The sequence below is a fragment of the Stegostoma tigrinum genome, chromosome 25 (genome assembly GCF_030684315.1).
Source record: "Stegostoma tigrinum isolate sSteTig4 chromosome 25, sSteTig4.hap1, whole genome shotgun sequence".
Taxonomy (NCBI): domain Eukaryota; kingdom Metazoa; phylum Chordata; class Chondrichthyes; order Orectolobiformes; family Stegostomatidae; genus Stegostoma; species Stegostoma tigrinum.
The window spans coordinates 21,507,264-21,530,976 of NC_081378.1; the positions used below are offsets into that span (position 1 = coordinate 21,507,264).

Genomic DNA, 23,713 nt, shown 5'->3' on the forward strand with positions numbered 1-23,713 from the left:
AGATAGAGTTATCCCCAGTTTCCTGGCTATTATTTATTTACCAATCAAATTTCAATCATTATCATACATTGCTGTTTGTGGAGATTTGCTGAGCCTGACATGACACTTTCTTGGACTGAGTACACCTCAAGCAAAAAAAAAATGTTTCATCCAGAAATTAATTTTAGATGTCTGATCATCACAAAAGGACAACATAAATGCAAGACTAAGTGACCACCTCGTTCCCCCCACACCCATGCTGATGTACATTGGTCAACCGCTACATTTCAAAGCTTCGGTCTAACATCTTGATCTGGATACAGGCTAAAGTTGTAACAAATACTTATAAACAGTCTGTTCGGGCCAAAAGGGCCAGACTGCTGTTTCTGCTTCACACAAGCCTCCTCCAGCCCATTTTAGCAATTGCACAATGACATCTTCCATTCCCTTCTCCTTGAAGTGTGTTTATCTAGCTTCTCCTTGAATGTGCCTAATCAATTCAATTTAACTCAGAGGTCATAGGTTCAACATTTAAACCACTCACTGAATAAAGACCTTGCTTTGAATTCCCAGATGGATCACTTACCAGTGATTATGGTCCTGAAACATTAATGGTGTTTCTTTCTCCACAGATATACAGCAGATCTGGCCATTTTTCTAATGTTTTCTGTTTCTATTTCAGATTTCCAGGGTCCACAGTATTTTTTTTGTTTAAATATATGGACACTGATTTTGGTCTCTCCAGAAGTGGAGCCATCTGAAGTTCTGCTATTAAACACTTGCACCATCTTGAAGCCCTCCTTCTGATACCCTCCCCCGGGTAATCCCCTAGAAAAGCCTTTGCTGATCTGGGGTAAGAACCCCTGCCTGTTCAATGTTTTTAAGAAAGGGATAACCACTCAGTTCTACCATCAAAAGAAAGGCACTGTCTTGATATTCTTTGAGTTCCTGTTCTCCATGTGCCTCACTGTCTGTCTTGAGCCATTGATGTCCTTGTGTCCTTAAACCAAATTTTGCTCAAAGGCACAATCAGCTTATTTTGAATGATACTGTAGTCACTGCAATTCTCCTCCTCATTGTTCATGTAAGGTCATAGAGAGTAGGCAGCCTGACAGTAAATCAACAATAGGGTGCGAGTCTCCTCTGTTGAGCAGTCCTGTTTCAAGATATACCAGACATGGAAAGGTATGGTGTTTACTGTTCAATACCTAGCTTGGAATCCAAGACCACCGTTGTTCAAAAAAGTCAAACACTGCACTTCACAATAAGCTCAGCCTTGCCAACGAGTTTGAGCGCCAATTAAATGCACAACACAGAGTGGATAACTGCACAAACATTAGGTTAGAGAAGGATCCTAAAAATTCACAACCACCTTTCAGGAATAAAAGGGAACAAACAGTAACAGAGCAGGAGGATAAGAAATGTTAGAGAGTTGAATGGCAAAGAGAAGGGGCATGTCATTGTAGCAAAGGTTATCATTTAAACACTGGATGAACTTTGAGGTATAGAGATGTGTGTACTGGGCAGCAGGGGGCGGGAAGTGGGAGGATCAGCAAGTTAGGATGGAAACTCCAATTCGAAACCTCCCAACCTGGCACGGCAGTCTCAGTAACAGGCAGGAATAGCCACAAACCTTGGCAGAGAAAAGTGAGCAGAGTGCAAGAAAAGGGCCAACACCTAGCCACAACAGGCCAGGCCTTGGGCCAAACATCCCCATTGTAAACATCCAGACTGTAAATGATTCCATTATCTTCAAAAGGTCTGACAAGTGATTGCCACGCATCTCCAAGGAATTGGCAGAAAGCAAACAAAGTCTGCCACCACAACCTCCAGCTGGTAAGAAAAACTAAAAGACGTAGGAGAAGAGACAAAATCCAAATAGTACGAAAGTAGGCCATTCAGCCTGTCGAGTTCTCACTGACTCACTAAACAGCATCCCAACCAGATCCACCAGAACCCTGTAACTATGCATCCCCAATGGCTGATCAACCAAGCCTGCACATCCCTGGACATAATGGGCAGTTTAGCATGGCCATTCCACCCAACCTGCACATCTTTTGACTGTGGGAGGAAATAGGACATTTGGAAGAAACCCACACAAACACAGGAGAAAATGCAAACTCCACACAGATAGTTGGCCAAGGGTGGAATCAAACCCAGGGACCAAGTGCTAACCACTGAGCCACCATACTCCCCATTAAGTCTGTTCCACCATTCAACATGATCATGGCCAAGCTGAACATAACTCCACTTCCCTGCATTTTCCCCACAACTCTCATTTCCCTGGCCAATTTAAAATCCATGTCAGCCTTGAAAATACTTAGGTAACCAAGCCTCAGCAGCCCTCTGCAGTAAACAATTCCACAGATTTGACTACCTACAAGACATTCTTCTTAATATGTCATAAGTGGAAGGTAATGGCCTAGTGGTATGATCACTGGACTGTTAATCCAGAGACCCAGATAATGTTGTGGGGACCTGAGTTTGAATCCCACTGTAGCAGACAATAGAATTTGAATTCAATGAATATCTGGAATTAAAGGAACTGATGATGACTGTGAATCCGTTGTCAATTGTTGGAAAGAACCCCAGCTGGTTCACTAAATGTCCTTTAGGGAAGGAAGCTGCCATTCTTACTTCGTTTGGCCTACATGTGATCCAGACCCATAGCAATGTGATTGACTCTGAATTGCCCTCTGGACAATTAGGGATGGGCAGTAAATGCTGCCTAGCCAGTGACACCCTCATCCCATAAATAAATAAAAGGAAAACAAAAGGATTAGGCCCACTGGTCTTGGACTCCCACATGGGAGAACAACCTTGCCATATCTACACAAGTCTTAATAAAAGGTCTCATCTCATTCTAAGCCCCAGGGAGTATAGATTCCATTTACTCAACTTATAAGAAAATCCCTTCATACCTGGAATCAACTTAGACAACCTTCTCTGAACCATCCAATGTCAGTATATCTTAATTTAGATTTAAAAGGGTAGCAAAATTATTTATAAGGCAGCTTCATATCAACAGTAGATACACTGTCAGGCTCTCAACCGTAGCTATGCTAAGGGAACTCAGTCATTCGGCATCACGTGGGATTAAAGCTCCTCAGTTCCTGTGTTGGGACCTCCTCTCTCTGCTACTTCAGAGTGGGAAGGTTTGCAAGAGACTTAATCTCTCTCACAAAAGGATGCCTGTTGGAATCATAGAATTATTAAATTCTGACAATGTGGAGGCAGGCCATTCGGCTCATTGAGTCCACATTGACCCTCTAAACAGCATCCTACCCAGATCCACCCCACCACTGTATCCCTGTAACCTGACATTTCCTATGGCTAACCCACCTAAACCGCACATCCCTGGACACTGGGCAATTTAGCATGGCCAATCTACCTAACCTGCACTTCTTTGGGCTGAGGGAAGAATTCCATGCAGACAGACACAGGGAGAAAGTGCAAACTCCACAGTCATCAGAAGGTGGAATTGAGCTCTGTTCCCTCTCGCTGGTGAAGCAGCAGTGCAAACCACTGAGCTACTGTGCTGCCATTTTGAGGGTGGGGGCAGGGGGTGTATTGTTTGAAAGAGGGGCGTGAGGTAGTAGGGGTTTCCTGGGGAAAAACATTTTTCTCTCCCCAATGTAGTTGGCATATAGGAGAGATAAGTTATCTGCAAATAAAAAAACAACAGAAACTCTAATGTACTAGTGCAGATTCAGCCTGGTAGTTATCAAAGTTTCCCACTCTATACTCAAACTGCTGCAGTGAACCAGTCACACCCTGGGGAGATTTGGGTATTTGACAGCACAGCATGGTTTGGATCCAGCAGTCAGACAAATGAGCACTGGGACAGGAAGGGAGCAGTGCGACATCGCGAGCTGTCAGACTCCAAGGTTATCACTGACACATTCCAGCCAGCTGCACGGGTAGCTGTATATAGCTCCTGAGCTCAGTTCATGGAGGAGGGGGATGGATAGCAGCTTGGGACCAGCGTGACTTTGCAAACGTGTGGGGAATATTCTGGAAGGGTAAAGCACAGAACCACTGTTGGGTAACCAATCACCTCAGGGTCAGGATAGCCTGGATGCTACTAGGCAGAATGATTCTCAGACTCAAATTTTTTGTTTTTGGGGGGGGGGGGGGGGGGGGGGCAGGCAGAAACTGAGACCCAATTCATTCATCATGTTGGATCAATTTTATTTTAAGACAGAGGTTGATACATTTTACTGGATTGATGGAACAGACTCAGAGCTGAAAGGCCCATTGCCATTCAGGGACACCAAGGCAATTTGAGACACCCAAGGTTAAAATGAGCCACTCGATTCAACCAGAGGCTTAAGCATCGGTCCCTCTCCTTTTGTGGTCATAACTCTCACTTTGTAAATTAAGAAGTTGCGAGTTCAAGTCTGACTTCAGGGACTTGGCAATGTACAAAATAAATACAAGATTCATCCATCTATCAAGGCAGCTGGATTTAGACATTCATGTTCACTGAACACTTTTCTCAAAGTGTCCTGTGGGTATACAGCAAAACTTGAACTGTAGCTTTCTGATAGAGCTTGATCTGCCTGGCAATTTCCACCTTGTCTACAATGAAGTTACTGACTTTGTCCAACAATCTAGTGCACTGACTAAATTAAAACACTGCCTGCTTAATTCTGAGCTCTCACAGCAAGCAGCAAGAAACAGTCCCCCCCACTACCATTCTGACATTTTCACTGTTACAAATTAAACTGACAAGCAGGCAGGCAGCCATGTTCACTGCTGCACAAACTTACTTTTGTACAGCACATTTAACATAAGACACTTTACAAGAGAAGTTACTACAAAAATCAACAGGGAACTGAGTGTGGAAATATTCAGCCCACATGACCAAAAGTCTGAAGCAGTAACTTAAGAGATAGGGCTAAAATTCCAGCAACCAGGGTTTGTATAGTTCAAGGCATATTCCCCAATGGTTATAGGATTAAAATAGTACAAAGATTTCTGATGGCTTGCAGGAGACCATGGATTGAAATCAAGGGTGAGAACTTTGGTGGGATGAGTGGCCAGTGGAGATCAGCAAGCACAGGGATTTTTGTTTTTGAGTCGGGGGGGGGGGGGGGGGGGGGGCATGTAGTGGCAGCAGCAAGAGTGAGTTAGGACACAGGCAGAGTTTCAGACAAGCTGCAGTGTATGGCAAGCGGAAGGAAGGAAGGCTGGCCCAGTGATCATGGAAATACTTTGATTCTAGAGGTAACACTGCCATGAATGAGGGTTCCAGCAGCAGATGAGCCAAGGTAGAGACTGGCAAACTGACAAGGGGTGGAAGTGGGCACCTTAGTGATTAAGGGGATGTGGAAATCTGACATTTCACTCAGTCAACTGTTCTTAGCTCTGCTGTCCTAATCTGTTTCAGCCACCAATCAATGCCAGAAATTAGGAACTTCTTCCTCCCCCCCCCCCCAACTAACAGAAGCTCCTGTGATCACAGAGGCTGTGCCAATTTCTACAAATCTCTACTTCTGCACCTGTTAAAATTAACAACTGCAGGACACTCACACCCTGTCACTCATACACTTAAACCAATGATCTCAGATGATAGTATTGTACTGAGCTGTACTGGTCCTTCAACTGAAATGTTAGCCAGGGGCCCATGGTTCAGCTTGGGTGCACAAAACCCAATGAGTGAAGGTTAAGAAATTCTTCCAGTGTCATGGTTAACATTTTTCCCTCTACCAATGTCACAAATACTGAAAGACTTGCATTTCTAATCACTGTCCTCACATCTTCAGTGCAGCCCAACTCACTTCATATTAATTAATTCCTTCTGCTGTATAGTCCCATTTATTCAGAAATACTGCAGGAATTTACACAGCAAGATTCCATAGACAGCAGTAACCAGACTCTGCCTTATTTATAAATATTAGTCAGGCTATGCTCTTCTTCCCATACATAGCAGCATATGAGCTTTTACATCCATCCAAGTGCATAGACAGGGTCTGATCTGAAAGACAGCACCCACACCAGGGCAGGGCAGCATACAGCACACTCCCAAGTGGGTCAGTTTGGAGTTTGGGCTCAGGCCTCTGCAGTCAGACTCAGACACACTTTCTGACTCAGTGTTGAAGAGAATCATCTCATTGCCATTTGTGGGAATCTTGCTGCGGGTTTAATAGCTGTTCCCTTCACCTATAAGTCACTGCCAAGAATTAGTTGCAGCTCCAGCACCGCTGGGCCATATTGAGATATGTGACAAGGTTCTGTATAAAATAGAAAAGTTAGACTTCAAGTCAGCGTAATATTCACAGAATCGTAGCGCCGACGGCTATTTGGTCCATCGTGACTGTACGAGCTTTTACAAAAAACTACCCACATAAATCACACTTTGTTGGTGTTTCCTTGTGAGGCACCTAACTTTCCCACACAAACCATTCGCTTTCCTGCGGAACCTTAAAATAATTGAATTTGCTTCCACAAGCCTCAGTGACCGAGAAATAACAACCCGCTCTCCAACAAGCTCGCCGTCACTTCGGGAGAAGTTCAGCATTAACCATGCCGCCGCTCCTTCCAGAGGCTGGCGAGCGCGGCTTACTGACGCTCTTGGCAAAAAAAAACATGTGAATTTTAAACGTCTTTACAATAATATATTTTATTGTCGGAAGAAAAAAGGAAAACTAGCCCATGGGTTTAAAACTCAATAGCGGTGGATCTCAGTGAGGAGCCGAGCCAGAGGCGGGGAAAGAGGGGACTGGGACTGGAATTACACCCCCCCCCCCCCCGCCTCACCCGGGACTGCCCTTCCCGGGGGGAAGAAGCAGGGAACGGGAGAAAAGGCGGGGGGCGGGGGAAGGAAGGGGGAGAAAAGGCGGGAGGGGGAATAAAGGGGAAAAGGGAGGGGGAATAAAGGGGAAAAGGGAGGGGGAATAAAGGGGAAAAGGGAGGGGGAATAAAGGGGAAAAGGGAGGGGGAATAAAGGGGAAAAGGGAGGGGGAATAAAGGGGAAAAGGGAGGGGGAATAAAGGGGAAAAGGGAGGGGGAATAAAGGGGAAAAGGGAGGGGGAAGGAGTTGTTCTTACCGATGGAGACCAGTTTAATCCTCTCTCTTTCCAGGAACTCCAGCGCCACAGACACATTCTCCAGCTTCATCTGGCGAAAGTTGGGCCGCGAGTGGTACTTCCTGTACATCTTCTTCTGGCTGAGCACCTCCAACAATCCGATCAACTTCAGGCCATCGCTCAGGTCCTTCTGCAGGTCCCCGATCCTCTTGTTCACACACTTGAGGTGCTCGTTACACCAGCGGGTGAACGTGTTCTGCTGGATCTTCTTCCAAGGAGCGTCCTCCGCCAGGTCTTTCTCAGTAGCCGGCATCTCCCCGTCCTCCTGGCCATTGGCCGCCGCCTCTTGCTGCTCCATCGTCCGCCTCCGGGAAACTTCTTCTCCGGACTCTACAGAGTGGGTCTCGCCGCGGTAACTCCCCCCTCCTGCTCACTCCCGGTTCCGGTCCTCTCTCTTTCTCACTTCCACCCTCTCCGCCCGGCTACCAGCCGCCGAATGGCCGCGCTGGTGGCCCCGCCGCACTTTTTAATGAGTGACGGCTGCTCCGGGCCCACGTCAGAGAGCAGGCTCGCCAGGAATCCCGAGGCCATGGCCGTATAAAAACTCCAGAGCCAGGTCATGCTGCTCGTCATAGCCGCTGACTGCAGCCTTCCGTTAGCACCTCAAAGCATCGAGGATAGCAATGGGTTAACCCAGCCTCCTCTCTCCACTCAATGGGTTAATAACAGCCTGAGTTGAACCCCACTCTGGGTGCATTCTCCATTCAATGGGTTAACTCTAGAGCTCAGTTTAACTCCACCCAGGGTCTGACCTGTCTCCTCTCGCCACCATTCAATGAGCTAACTGGAGCAAATCATGTTGAACCAACTTGCTGGCTTCCCCCACTTTCCACCCCCATCCCTCCGAAAGGGATAACACCGAGAGGTAATGCTGTTGGTGTCAATAACATGGACTTCCAAAAGGCATTTGATACCGTGCTGCATGGAGAGACTTGTGAGCAAAGTTAGACCTCCGATTTAAAAGGCACAGTAGCAAGTGGATAGGAAGTTGGCCGAGTGACAGAATACAGAGAGTAGTGGCTAATGGAATAAAAAATCAGAAAATACTGGAAGAACTCAGCAGGTCTGGCAGCGTCCACGGAGAAAGCAGTTCACATTTTGAATCCATTGACTTAGAACTCAGCGGAGTCAAAACATTCACTCCGCTTTTCCCTCCACAGAGTCTGGGAGATCTGCTGAGCTTCTCTAGTACTTTCTGTTTTTATTTCAGATATCCAGCATCTGCAATACTTCAAATTTAGTGTTTGATGAAGTTTTTTCTGAGAAGGGTTTATAGTGGGTCAGTGTTGAGAGCCTTGTTTTACCTGATCTATATTCATTATGTGGTTCAGAACAGAATTTTGAAACTTGTGGCTGATAGATTCGCTCCAAGTTTTCTAAATTGTGAGGAGGACAATGTGAAACTGCAAAGAATGTAGATAAGTTGGTGATGTGAGCAGATATGTAGCAGCTGAAATTCAATGTGGAGAAGAGTGAGGAGATTCATTTTGGAAGAATGCAAAATATAAGGGTACTACTCCAAAGGGGATGCAAGAATGGAAGGAATTAGGGGTATAAGTAATCAAAAGTGGCAGACCACGTTGAGATCAATTAACAAGGCATACAGTATCCTAGGCTTGAGTAGTGCTGGTGTAGAGTCCAACAGCAAGGTTATCTTAAACCTGCATTAAACACTGTCTCAGCCCCAACTTGAGTACTGTTCAATTCCATTTTAGGTACCCCACTTTAGAAAATTTGTGAAGGCTTTAATAAGAGTGCAAAAATATGCTTATGATTGGTTCCACAGATGAGGAACTTCAGCTACATAGGTATGCTGGAGAAATTGGGAACTGTTCACCTTGAAGCTTGAGATGAAACTCGATTGAAGTATTCAAAATCCTGAGGGGTCTACGTGGAGTTAACCAGGTAGGAAAAGGTGTTTCTACTGGTTGAACAATCAAGACTGAAAGATATAATTTAAGGTAATTGGCAAAATAATCAAAGGAAACATGGGGAGAAGATGTGGAATGCAGCAAGTGGTTAAGATCTGGCATGCGCTGCCTGAGAACGTGGTGGATTGATGCACTCAATAGTATGTTGGGTTTTTACTTGAAAAGAGAACTTGTGCAGGGTTATCACAAAAATGCAGGAAATGGCACTAGGTGCATTGTTCAGAGAGTCAGGACAGGCATGTCACTCCTGTCATGTTACAATTCTGTGAACTCACCAGTCTGGGTTAACCTGCATCCTTCCCAGTGTAAGCAATGACAGGGTGGGGGGGGGGGGGCGGTGTGGTGGGGGAATCCCTGTCGGTGTATTCAATGTGCCAACTGTCTAGAGGTTGGGTAAATACCCTCTCCTTTCCCAACTGCATTCACTGCATTAATACATTTTTGTCTTTCACATCAGCCACTGTGCACCCCCCAATTCCATTTGTACCCCTATCCTCCCACTCCTAAAAACGACTGGATTCCAGAAACAGAAAGTGAGTAGGAGTTACCGGAGAGCAGTCCCAGCCTTACTGAGCTCAGCTGCTATTTCTGAATATCCTAGGGTCAGTGTTAGAATGACAGAAGTTCATTTTTATACATTTATTCCTGCCCCTTCCCAGGAATAGCTGTACACATGTTCTCATTGATCGAATATAGCATGAGGCATCATTGCCAGGGGCCAGGCATCATCACTCAGCAATGTAGCAACTCACTATTGAAAGCTTCAGGGACGCTGCATGAAAGTAATTAAATCTGTTTTTCTCCATATCTTAAAGGTGCCTCACTGGTCAGTCAGCCTCTGAATTAGTTGTGTGAGCTGTGTGTGACATTCCTCATAGACCAATGTTGAGATATCCAGTCATCGCCTTTGCCCCTCTGGCTCCCGATCAGTGCCTAAACCACATATCCAGTGACAGACCCAATTAAATGCTACATTTCCAAGCCAGCTAATTCTTTTTACTTAGACTAATATCCAAATGAGGCTCTGATCTCTCATTCTCACTCATACTGCTTTCTTTTTCTCCCCTGCGTTGGACTTTCAGAGTGAAAATGTTGTTGGTGGCAGGCTGACTCCCCTGATATTGTTGGGGTAAATTTCCTGACATCAGGGTGAAATACCTTGATATTATCTGTGTGATTGTCTTGTCATCACTCATGTGCATTAGAGGGTGAATTTCAAATTCATTTCTTATTACTATAAAGGATAGGGCTAATGAGTGGCTTAATTGTTTTTCGTCACGATTTGTCAAAAAAAAACACGAATATTTTGAAAATGTATCACTTTGAAATATATATTTAATAGTAAACCATTGATAAGCAAAATACATTCCACCGATTACAGCCCCAGCAATAAATGAACAAAGAATATTATTTGACAACATGGGAAGTATCGCAGGCAGACATTGCTGAGGACCCAGGATTGCCCAGTACATCATTTCACCATTTCTGGGTGGGGAAGAGGGAGGGGTTTAAGGAGACAAGGATGCCCAGGAATCCCATTTTGAGAAATTAGAAGTGGTTTGGGAAGGAGGAGTGCTGGACTCCCCAGAAACCATCTCTAGGGTTGGTCACGACTTGCTGAGACCCTCATCTCAGGAGTGAAGGTACATTTGTGGGGATGTGGTAACAAGTCTCCCCCATGTTGGGGGCAGGACAGGGGTCAGATTTCCCCCAGACCCCATCCCTAGTGGAGCCCAGGACTCTTCGTGGCCTCATCTTTTTTGAGGTGCTTGACTGCCAGGAAATTTTTCTCACAAATGCAGCGTACAAATTTTTATTTGTAATTGAAAGCATGGTCTCAGTGAAGCAACAAAGGAGAGACTACAGAACTCAACTGGCCAAGAGAGGCAAAAACATGGTATAAAGCCCATACCAGAGTTCAAACCAGAGGAAAAGGAAAACACAGATTTGAAAGGAAGGCAATTCAGTGCTGGGCCACCACTCAGTCTCCTTGTTTCTCTTTCACTCCAATCTACACTCAGAGCAGTTAGCAGTATGCCAATGTTTGAGTGACAAGGACAGCATTAACTATACACACTGGTACAATACAGAGTCTCATTTTACAATATTTTACAAAAAATGATATTTCTTACTTGATGATCAATGAAATTATTTGCAAGAATATTCACAGAGCATTTTTACTGACAAATAGACAGTAGCTGGGTGAGTCAGTCATCAGACAGCAAAGAATGATTATGGTCTCTCTGTTTTCTCCTTCAGATCTACAACTCTCCGTGTGCTCTCCCTTTCTCTAAATCTGGTCTCACACACAGCCCCCGTTTCCATCAGTCTACCAATGGTGACTGTGCCTTCAGTCTCAGACCAAGGCTTTGGAATTCTCTCCCTAAACCTCTGCATCTCTCCACTTCCCTGTCCTTAATACACTCTTTGAAAGTTAGCTTTTAGTCATCTTCCTAAATTGTTCTTCATGTGACTCATTCTCAAGTATTTGTCTGCTAAGCCTGCTGCAAAGTACCTTTAGATATTTAACTGTGTCCAAGGCAATATAAGTTCAAACTGTTGTTGTCCGCATAGAATTTGGGGTTAACTCTCTATCTTCACATTTCAAGCTTTCTTTAAGTTTAGGTTTCTGAAAACAAAACAGAACTCCTAATGAACAAAACAGGCTATTTAATAGGATTGGGTATCTCTTCTCTGTTTCATTGGGAATCAAAAAGCTTAGACTTTCAAACCACACAGTGTTAGGGAAATTCACAGCATAGAACAAGACCACTTAGCTCAATGCATCTGAGTTAGCTCATTAAAACAATCCCAGACATATTCCAATATATGCTCTCTCCCTGTAGTTCTATGTCAATCCCAAACTTTACCACATGTTCTCCCCATAGCCCCATATCCATCCAAACTATCCTGTTACCTGTCTCCCTGTAACCATACCTCAAACTCCCTGCCTTACACTCTCAGGTAGGCCTGACTCTATCCCAAACTCCCTGTCACATGCTCTCACCATAGCCCCATATCCATCCCAAAATAGTACCACTGATCTACACTCTGCCCCAGAGCCTTCTATCAGTCCCAATCTAATGTCACTACCTCCTATAGTTCTGTATCAATTCCAACTAATTCCACTCCACTTTCTTCCCATAGACCTGTATCAGTCACAAACTAATTCGATTGACCCGCTCTTTCCCTATAACACTGGAAAAACTAATCTGAATGCTGCATTCACTTCCCAAAACTCGATATGAAACCCAAGTAAAAACCTCCAAGCCCACTTACTTTCTCCAGCTCAAAATTAGTCCCAAACCGATCTCTTTCTCTCTCTATGACCTGTATCAATCCCAAATTAATCCCACAACTCAATTCTCACCTAAAATCTGTAACAATCCCAATATAGTTCCATTACCTACTCATTCCTCGTAGCCTCCTATCAATTCCAAGCTAATCTAACTGCCACAGTATTTCATTATCGCTCTTCATCTAAAACAGCCCCTGCCCTTCTTACATTATCAATTGTAAACCACCCCAACTGCCCCTTTCTGTCCCTGTATCCCTGTACAAATCCAACTAATTCCAATGCTGCATCTTCTCCCCATTGCTCTGTATAAGTCGCAAACAAATCCAACTGCACCACTCTCTCAATAAAAACCAAAAGAACTGCGGAGGCTGTAAATCAGGGACAAAAACAAAGTTGCTGGAAAAGCTCAGCAGGTAAGGCAGCATCTGTGGAGGAGAAAACAGGGTTAACGTTTCAGGTCAGAACTGAGGAAGGGTCACCAGACCCGAAACGCTAACTCTGTTTTCTTCTCCATAGATGCTGCCAGACCTGCTGAGCTTTTCCAGCAACTTTGTTTTTGCACCACTCTCTCCATTGACTTTGGTAGCAATCCCAATACATCCCACTGCATCATTTTCTCCTCCAAGCCCTATCTCAGTTTCAAACTATTCTCTTTACCTGCTCTGTCCCAGACTCCTACATCTATCCTGAACTAAACCCCTTGCCTCACCCTGGTGCATCTGATGTCCAGGGATTATTTTGAGTGTGATCCACAAAACACGAGTGTGCAGGAGCTGATGAAAATTTAATCAGAGAAGGGACACACCAAGATGGAATATCAGCTCACTTCCCCCCCAGATGCTGAGGTAATGGATACTTTCAGAGCTTATGTGATTGGAGAGTCACTGAGAGATTTATCAAGCTACTTCTTGCATTTGGAAACAGGGATGGGTGCTCTTGACGGATGTGAAGATCATGGCATTCAACCTTGGGAAGAGACACAAGATTAATTGTAGCATTGCCAAGCACTCACTACAGACACCACACGTGCTTTGTTCTGCCATCTAAAATTCCCCGATTGGGCAGGTTCTTAGTCACAAGGTAGTGGCAGATTTAATGGCATTAATTCCTGTAACTGGGTCTGCCCACCCGAGCGTAAAGTAGCAGCAGAGGCAGGTAATGGATCAAGGAACTGTCTCCCCGTACGTTAGCACACTCAAAGCATTTCTGCACATTCTCCCCCACATACACCAGTAAAATCCTGGCTAAAGGTGACATTTGGACTAGTGAAAGGGGCAGCTGTCTATTTCTGCCATTGTTCCAAAGCTAGCTTCAATGTAGGAGCCTCTCAGTAACACTTGACAAACTATCCTCATACTCTGACACAGTTATGATACTGGATTAATTGGGATTGCACAGCTCACAGCCACTGTCAAGAAAAATCACAGGCAGAAACATCAGAGTTAGGAAGGAAATACTGAGTGTGTAGGAAATCATATTGGTGCCCTCTTTCAATTCGCCATGCGTAATTAAAGGCAAGGAAGCAGAATTGTGCAATAAAGGAACTTTCTCCTGGGTGCTGTATGCCAGAGTGTTCTGGTAATGGATGGAGATGATGTTTGCAGGAACGCAATGATCTTGTATGGGCAACAACGTTGAAGAGAAAGGTGAATGATTCCTTAAACGTCATTCTGCTACTAATGGGGCTGCTGCTTAATGGAAGTACACTCCAGGACCACAGAACTGCAGAAAGGTTACAGCAAAGAAAGAGGCGATTCAATAAATCATGTCTGCATCACCTGAATAAACTAGTCCCAATTTACGTTTCACTTTCTAGTGTCTGATCTGTAGTCTTGCAGGTTACAAGCGTAGGTTCAGTTTCCTTTTAACTGAACTGCCTCAACCACTAAATTATGTACGGAATCTCAGATTCCCACTTATATTTGCTCTTATCCTTCTTCCAGTCCACTTAAATCTGTGCCTGTTGCTGTTTCTCAGGAACATTCTCCATCTCCGTGTGGACACACACAACTATGGCTGCACCAATCACAATTCTCTGTCCATAGACAGGCTGTGTGGCACTTTGAACAAAACTGAGAAATTTGGGAATGCACTTTTAACATTGAGGTTTTTGGGTAGATTTGTAGCTCGGGTTGTTGATGTTGTGGTTGGTTGGCTCGCCAAGCTGGTTTGTTGTTTCACAGATGTTTCGTTACCGTGCTGGGTAACAGCATCAGTGCAGCCTCCAATGAAGCGCTGTTGTGCTTTTCTGCCTGTTATTTACACTCTGGTGTCCGTTGAGCTGGATTACCTCATTTCTGGTCTTCCTCTGTAGTGGAGTGTATATGGTGGTGTGCTCTGTGTTTGTTGATGGCTTTCTCCGTAGAGTACCACGCTTCCATCAACAGCCATCAAAACAGTCATCATAAACGAATGTCACTTGGCTACAAAAAGACTACTCACGCATTTCTATCCACATGGATAAGGAGAACCACCACTTCGACTGGGACAACACCAGGATCCTGGGATAAGCTGAGCAAAGACAAGCATGGGAATTCCTAGAAGCATGGTACTCCACGGAGAAAGCCATCAACAAACACATAGAGTTCAACCCCATATACACTCCACTGCAAAGGAAAACTGGAAATGAGGTAATCCAGCTCAACGGACACCAGAGTTTAAACAACAGGCAGAAAAGCACAACAGCGCTTCATTGGATGCTGCAGTGTTGATGTTACACAGCATGGTAACGAAACGTCTGCGAAACAATGAACCAGCTCAGCGAGCCAACCAACTACAACAGTTTTAACATTCAAATGGTGTACATGGAAATGGATCAGGGAGAGCGCCAGTTTCATTCAACCAGTTGTTGCTGTAGTGTGAGTATTTCACTGCAGCCTCCAGGGACACAGCAGCCAGAATACCCAGGAATCTTGGGCGACTGTCTGTGTGGAGTTTGCACATTCTCCCCCTGTCTGCATGGGTTTCCCCCAGGGGCTCCAGTTTCCTCCCACAGTCCAAAGGTGTGCTGGTTAGGGTGGATTGGCCGTGCTAAATTGCCTGTATTGTCCAGTTATGTGCAGGCTAGATGGGTTAGCCATGGGAATGCAGGATTACAGGGATACAGTAGAGGGGTGAGTCTGGGTGGGATGTTTTTTGAAGGACCAGTATGGACTCAACGGGCTGAATGGCCTGCTTCCACACTGTAGGTATTCTATGATTCTATCAGTCCAGCATAGCAGACAGTCTCAAAGTGAAATCATACTTACGGGCAGGAACCTGACATTGGTTTGCATGATTTTCTGGTTCTCCAACACAAGCTCTTACTGTACATTATTGCATATGCTGCAACTCTTGAGACCTGTATATATTCAATAATACATACAGCACCTCTTGATGGGTTTAACACTTGTGTATATACAATATGGTAATGTAATAAAATGCAACGTGTTGCTGGTTATGGATCAAAATCATGAAAGCATCTGGACAGAGTAAATGGGGAGAAACTGTTGCCGTTGGTAAAAGGATCCAGAACTGGAAATACTGATTTGAGGTAATTGATAAAAGAAGCAACAGTGGCAGCAACATGAAAATAAAGCTTGTGTTAGCATCTGGAATGCAATGCTTGAGAGAGTTATGGGGACAGATTCAATCATGGCTTTGAAAAGTGGACTGGATCATTGTCTGAAGAAAAAAAATTAGCAAGGCTGTGGGGAAAAGGCAATACAGCAAGACGAAGCGAGTTACGCTTGCAAAAAGCTAGCATGGTCCTAACAGGCTGAATGGTCTCCTAAGCAATAACCGTTCCTGACTCCTGTATTTACTACATAATACACATAGCATTGTAGGTGTTACACACGTGTGTGTATATACCTTATGTTAGAGTATACAGCACCTTGTGTATATGTTATAAATCACAGATGTCTATATATTATTGAACATGATGTTTCAGTGAATATAACATTCTGTATAAACAGCATATTGTGTATTACTTTGTATAATACTTTTGCGTAGATCATGTAATTCTACACTAAATTTTACTGGATATAGCACCTTTGGGGAAAGGTGATAGCGTTGTGATAATTCCATTAAACTTGTAATCCAGGACCAGGGACTAATGTTCTGCTGACATGCGTTCAAACCTCACGATAGTAGGTTACAAAATATGAACTCAGTAAAAATTTGGAATAACAAACCGGCCTAATGGTGACCACGTAACCACTGTGGCTTGTTGGAAAAACCCACCTGTTTCATTAACAGCCTTTCGGGAAGGAAATCTGCTGTCTTTACCTGGTCAGACCTAGATGTGATTCCAGACCCAAGCAATGTGGTTGGCTCTCAGCTGTACTCTAGGCAATTAGGGACGGGTAACTAATGCTTGCCTAGCCAGCAACGCCCGCGTACTATAAACAAATTTTAAAAAATACAAGACTTTGCACTAAGAAATCACAAGCATATTTGCTAACTTTACACGGGGTACAAAGTTAAGAGATGTGGTAGACCCTAAAGCTGAACAAGGTAAGCTACAAGTGGATCTGTGTTATGCTGGGAATCGGACAGACTGTCGGCAGATTCAATTTAATATAGAGAAATGCAAAGTGCTTCACTTAGGAATGAAAATCCAAGAGGGGAATATTCCTTAAATGAAAAGCAAGAAGGTGAATAATGAAAGGGACCAGGGGTATTGATAGCTGCAGTTTATTGATAAAATAAGATGTTGGGATATATTAAAAGATGACCTCACTTTATAACTCAACCAAATTTATGCAACCACTCTTAGAATACAGTGTACAGTTACAGTGACCATAGTACAGAGAAGATAGTAAAGGGAGCAAACAAAATAATTGAGGGGTGGAAGTGTGAGATTAGGAGGAGTGATTATGAACAGGTGTTGCTGGGGAAAAGAACATTAAGAAGAGATCATTATTGTTGTTTTAATGTTCAAACAAAACACAGCATATTTTGTGGGAGTGGTGGGATCTGGGCACTAGGTTGCCATAGCACAAGAATAAAATGTTTGCAGCCATAACTGCAACTCTGTAAATCACCAAGAATTAATCTCTGAACTCAAATTGCTAAATGGTCATCACTAAAATAAGCTCAAACTGCCAATCACCAACTACCACCAAGGATAATCCGTGCAAGGGGAAGCAACAAGGCTGAACTCAGCTGGAAGTACTGAATAGCAACCATGAGGAGCTCTCCACCATATTCAAAATCACTGCAGGACAAATAGTGCAGGGCAATAGTTGTGGGTCAAAGACTAAGGGGCGATCACTGACGAAAGATCACTGTGGCCCTCTCCTCACTGGGCAATTCCAGAGGTCAATCACTGAGGGTAGATCACTGTGAATCAATAAGCAAGGTGCAATAACTGAGAGACAATTAATTACTGAGGGTAAATCTTTGAAGGTCAATTAATCTATCAATCAACAGTCAAACCACAATGAGATGCCACAGAACATTAACATATTATTGGAACTGATTTGGATAAATGGGGTTCTCTCTGCTGATGGGAAAAATCATTAGAAATAGGGGAACAATCTTAAGTCCTTAGTTTTACCCTTGTTTCTAACTAGAGTCCAATCATTTTAAGCACAGATTTAGCTGACCCAACCCAGCTCTGGACTGCATCATGCACTGTTGCTGCTCATTTCATTCCATATAAAGAGAATTGCATTGCAGTCTAATCCTTTCAGAGGAAGCAGGGAAAGAATGGGGTGCAGTGCACATCACGAAGCCAATGTGTGATCGTTCAGAAATTCCAGAGACGTTGATATGTACAGCTCTGTTCCCAGTCCAGGAGAATTCCCAGTGTAGCAGCAGTTCAATATGCCCAGCAGCATACTATAAAACAGGGCACTGAGAAGAGTGCAGAACTAACAAACAGAGGCTAAGAAATCAAGGGGAAATCGGAAGTGGGGACAAGGAAAGGAGGGTGAGGAGTAGGAGAGAGATGAAGGAAGATAAGACAAGTGGAGGGGAAGTGAAGGTTTGAGGAAGAAACCACGAAGGGAGGAAGGAAGTGTTGGAGGGAGAGTGGGGTGGGGAAGAGGGGTAAGGGAGAGGGGATACAGCAAGCCATGGGTGAGAAAAAAAAGGAGGGGAGGAAGGTATCAAAGCAGGAAGGAAGAGGAAGAGAAAGAAGAGTAAAGAAGCAGGAACTTGGAGAGCTGGGAGGCAGGTAAGCATTATGCTAGTTTGGTTGTTGAGACGTTAGCAGTGAGGCTGGAACACAGAAGATTGACCAGCTGTAGCAATAACCAGCACTAATGGAATCCTCCCTCCAAACCGAGTCTGCACAGGAAGGAAAGCAACAAAAGGTCACAGAAAAATTCCAGCTGAAACTCTTAACTGCGCTGCCTCTAACCCCTCCCTCCCTCTCCCTCACAGATCAGCAGCCTGCTTCTGTCTTTAAATTTCTTCAGACAGAATGTATTCGTTTGCAGCATTCTCTAATGGAAACATACTTAAACAGTTTTTATCATTTGCATCCTATTCAATTTTGTTTCCAATGTCAGGACTGCTATCTCAACATCCCTCCCACACCAGTGCCCTGGGACCCTTTCCCAGTCCTAAGCCACATCTGGGAGCTTTGGGAATTTCCAAACAGAAGTTGGACTCCACCCACAACATTCTCTAAGTATAATCCACCTTGTCATCCTCTACATGAGGGTCTAACTCCCTCCTACCACACTTGTCAGTTATAACTCCTCCATTTCTCTCAGCTAATAACATCTCCCTATTCCTCCCTCTCTATGGTTATAATTCCTCCCTCCCCCTCTCACGGTGGGGTATATATAATCACTTTCCCCCCTTCACCCTCCTGATGTTATTCCACACTGACCCACCCCTCCCTCGGTACAGGCATTGCTCCTGCCTCTCCTTCTCCCTCAGGGTAAAATCCCTTGGTAGCACACACCCTCCTTCAGGGGATAACTCCTCGCCCCCACCACCTTCTCCCTCCCACTCTCAATGCACATATAAACCACACAATTTGTCAGTCTTCCTTCTCTCGGTCTGTGGGCGAAAGGTGTGATCAGGATCTTGCACAGGTGGAGCTGGAGTGATGAAATTGCTTTGGCACTGTTCCTCTGTACTTCCTGCCATCCTCCCAACCCCCACCTCATTCTCCTCCCCTTCACCACCTTCTCCTTCCCATCTCAGGGTACAGTCACCAGCAGTGGCTCGGAGAGGTTTATTTTGTGAAGTTATAAATCAGTCAGAGAGTCAGTGATACACTTTAATCTCAAACAGCTGTAGCAACATGATCCTTATAGCATGATTACTTTGGACAGCATTGAAGGGAATGAGTGAGTGAGCAGGGGGCCTGGACAATCACAAGCTCTTACAGAATATGGAGTTCCTGGTTTGGCCCTTCAGCTGTACTAAGATTGTTGAACCCAGTGAGAACAATACATTCATTAAAATCCCTGGGTTAGAAAAGAGGCAATTCTCCTACTCCTCAGTTCCACGCTCAGTGATTCCTGGGTTAGACAGAGGAGAAATCAGCCTGGGTTTCTACTACTAAAGTTAATTACCTTTGTTGAATTAAAGCCAAGGTAAACTTAGCAATAACATGGGATAAGAACAGATTTCTGTGTCTTTTCCAAACCGCAGCCCCCCAGCCCCAAACTTCACCCCATGCACCTAGGCCGTTGTAATCCACTAGCCCCAAACTGTGTAACCCACAGAGCGCCAAAATGGAATCCCCAGGGTCCTAATCTTTCTAATAGGCACACCCTCTGTCTAAAACATGCAGAAAACAATATGTGAAATATCAGTACCTGGTCAATGCCGGGAGGTCTCAGCCCACCAGCACCACAGCACAGCCATCAGTACAACCAGTCCTATCACAGGTAAGGAGAGCACAGGGGGGTCAGGAATAGTGGCATTCTGAGACAGTGAGACAGGTAGAACGAGAGACAGAGACACAGGCAGAACCAGAATCAAACAGATAATGGCAAATCCCAAAACACACACACACACACACACACACACACACACACAATAATATAGAGATAAACGTAACACACAGACACAAAGAGATAAACAGAACAAGAGAGGAGCACAGAAAGATAAATAAGGGTATACAAACAAACACAGATAAACAGAGATATACACATGGTGACATATAACAAAACACACACACACATATAGAGACAGAGAGATGGCACCATGATACAGACATACACGCGCACAGAAAGAATACATACACAGGCAGATACATACATATAAAAGGCAGATATATAAGGACAGACAGAAGCACACAGACACACACACAAAAGCATAAGCACAAATATACACATAGATAGGCACACATGTAAAAGCAGATATAAACACAGGGAAGAAACAGACATACAAACAGAGACCAAAAAGCAATCATACATATAGAAAAAGGAAGGAGACAGTAACAGAAAGAAACATAGGGAAAGGGATGGGTGGGAGAAAACCAAATAAATAACACAATAGATGAAAAGTAGATGTAATGTGGAAGATTAAAGCGTGCAAGATTAGAACAAATAGATGGAAATGATGGTGGAAAAGTGGATGATGGAGAATGATTATCGGAGACCAGAAAATGTGATAGTTGGAGATATTAATTATTGTGGGATAATTGGCAGAAAAAAATGAGTGACCAAATCAGAAGGAATAGAAATGCAGTGATTGAAAGTGTGGCAGTAGGGGATGTGAAAGAGTGATGTTCAGAAAATGAGAGGGATGACAGTAAGTGAAGAAATAAAATAGAGCAAGAGACAATTGGGGAAAAGGAAAGAACAGGAAAAAAGCATTGTTAACGCTTCAATATTGAGACATGCTGCGATTTTACAAACATTTCATTCCATCAAAGACAAGCAGACACAATTCAATAAAGAAAACAGATTTAAAGAGCAGAATACTGCAACACTAAAAATTACAGATTAGAACTTTAAACAGGCAAATCACAGGTAAATATAGATGAAGGCAGCCATTCAGAACTTCCAATTAATTTACCAACCTTCGAATTACAGATTCTGCCTGGCCCACTTTCCTAGCAAACATTCATATGTGTCAAGAAATTGTTTCAAACACATTAATCTTGATAAAACTGCTTTTTCTTCAGTTTGTCCATGCTTCCCTATTTTGCAGTCATGATCTCATTTCAATTACACACAATCAGCCCATTATACCCCTGTAACATTCCCATTCATTCCCCTCTTTGTATCATTTTTCACTCATCCTACAGCACATAACTGGGTCTGAATGAAGTTGTGGATTGAAGCACTGAAAAGGTGCATTGGATCTTCTAAATATGGTATGGGAAAGATGTTGTGAACTTCAAAGATTCAGAAAAGATTTACAAGGATGTTGCCGAGTTTAGAGAGTTTGAGACGTAGGAAGAGGCTGAATAGGCTCCGTCTATTTTCTCTGGAACATCAGAGGTTGAGGGATGACCTTACTGAGGTTTATTAAATCATGACGGGTATGGATTGGGTGAATAGCCAAGGTCTTTTCTCCAGGGTGGGGGAGTCCAAAACTAGATGGCATAGGTTTGAGGTGAGAGGGGATTGATTGAAAAGGGGCAATCTTTTCACATGGAGGGTGGTGCATGTATGGAATGAACTGCTAGAGGAGGTGGTGGAGGCTGGTACAATTACAACATTTAAAAGGCATCTAGATGGGTACATGAATAGGAAGTGTTTACAGGGAAATGGGCTACATGCTGGCAATTGGGACTAGATTAGTTTTGAATATCTGGTCAGCATGGATGAGTTGGACCAAAGAGTCTTTACATGCTGTACAATTCAATGACCTAAGAATCCATAAGTAAGAAAGAGCAGCAACTAATAGTAAGGTTACCATGTGGAAATTAACCAGGCAGGGAGCATTAATAGGTGTTACAACATCTGACAAACAAAAGTTTGAGCACTTTCCTGACCAACAGAATTGACAACTTGTAAAGGGTCCATTGGATAGTGTTAACCATCTGGATTTGTCACTAATGGTCCTCTCCCTTGAGCAGAATTAACATAGAAGAAATAGAGGTGCATGAGGTCATGCATTTCCCAAACCTAAATCAGGCTGCTAGGAGGATTTGAAGAAAGTTTTGAGAAGCTCAAGTTTCTAGGAAAAGCAAACAGTTACAATCAGTAAAGAACTTTGGAAGTAGTTCTACAAAAGCAGCAAGTGAATGTATAGTAAAAGTTGGAAGGTTTCAAAAGGTTAGGAATTATCAAACAGCAGTAAAACATGTAAAGCGTGCCACATCTGCTGGTTAATGGTTCAACTCCCAAACTCAGGGCACAGTACATTACAGGGCAATATTGTTCATGCAAGATTGATTAAGCTAGGATGAGATGAAAGATGTCAACCACAGGCGGCAATTTGGTACAGACAACCCATGAAGAGACGCATGGCATTACAATCGGAGAAGGTCTCACCCAATAGAACAGGGGCCATCCACTGGAGATGACCTTACAGCTTGGATCATCACAGAACAGCTGAGTGTCAGAAACTTAAAAACAAACTGTACCCAAAACCTTGCTAAACCACTCTATAACTGTAATGAAGAGAAGATATCTAAACATTGAGATATGATACACTCAAAATTAAAGTACTGCCCATAATGATTTATACCATGTCCATAATAATTACCAACAGAATGCCTCATGGAATCTCGATATTCACATAACCATCTCTACGTTCTTAGACTGCAGGCCTGTTATCAAATCAGCGATCAGTCCCAAGCCCTTTCACCTGAATATTGGATACATTACACATACTGTTTTCAGCCTCCACTGCACAATCTGCTCTTGTCCTATTGAGTCCATGCACTTTCCAATCTGACCAAATTCTATGAAATCTTCAAGCCCCTTCTTTGACCAGAATAAAGCTTCAATTTCCAAACCCTTTTCATTACCAAGAATGTTCCCAGAGATTATCTTTCCACCTAGCTTTGTATAAGTAGAAAACTTAAATATATTAACTTCTGTCTCTGAATATAAAGTATTAGTATCGATCGTTAATAGCCGAGGTCCCAGCAGTGATCCTTGAGGCAATCCAGTAGTCCATATGTAATCTTGGAAAATCATTGCTTGCAATCTATTGCAGTATTTCTTTTCAAACCTTGGGGTGTTGACCATTAGGTCATGGGGATTTGATTATATTTCTCCAATTTTTTTACTATTTATGTTCCCATAATTTCATTAAACTTTTAACATAGATGTCGTGCTTGATGTATATCAATATCATATATGTCATATCAATGTTATTGCCAGCATGAGAATTCAATCTGAATCGCTTGTCCTCAACTACAAATCCTCATGGTCTCACCAACCCAAACTGTGCAGTGTTGTGAATTGGATTTGTCTCTGGGATCATTTGAGCATATTATGCATTTCACCCTCCCTCAGAGTTCATTGCCACAGTCCTATGCTAAGAACTGCACTGCTGTC

At 43.6% G+C, this 23,713-nt stretch overlaps 2 protein-coding genes across 13 annotated transcripts in view; both read right to left on the reverse strand.

The window, feature by feature from the left end:
• The window catches only part of flncb (filamin C, gamma b (actin binding protein 280)), a 57,197-nt gene extending 49,667 nt beyond the window's left edge, over positions 1 to 7,530 (reverse strand). For all 4 annotated transcript variants that reach the window (XM_048553911.2, XM_048553910.2, XM_048553909.2 and 1 more), the window contains exon 1: positions 7,032 to 7,530. In XM_048553911.2, the coding sequence (XP_048409868.1) occupies positions 7,032 to 7,368 (337 nt within the window). In that variant the 5' untranslated portion in view covers positions 7,369 to 7,530. The remainder of the gene's footprint in view (positions 1 to 7,031) is intronic.
• Positions 7,531 to 15,020: 7,490 nt separating this feature from the next.
• Positions 15,021 to 23,713, reverse strand: part of ccdc136b (coiled-coil domain containing 136b) — a 67,754-nt gene continuing 59,061 nt past the window's right edge. For 8 of the 9 annotated variants that reach the window (XM_048554493.2, XM_048554495.2, XM_048554492.2 and 5 more), the window contains 2 exons: positions 20,066 to 20,174; positions 15,021 to 18,575 (listed from right to left, as the gene is read on the reverse strand). In XM_048554493.2, coding sequence (XP_048410450.1) covers positions 20,070 to 20,174 — 105 coding nt within the window. In that variant the 3' untranslated portion in view covers positions 15,021 to 18,575; positions 20,066 to 20,069. The remainder of the gene's footprint in view (positions 18,576 to 20,065; positions 20,175 to 23,713) is intronic. The other variant, XM_048554494.2, reaches the window with a different exon arrangement.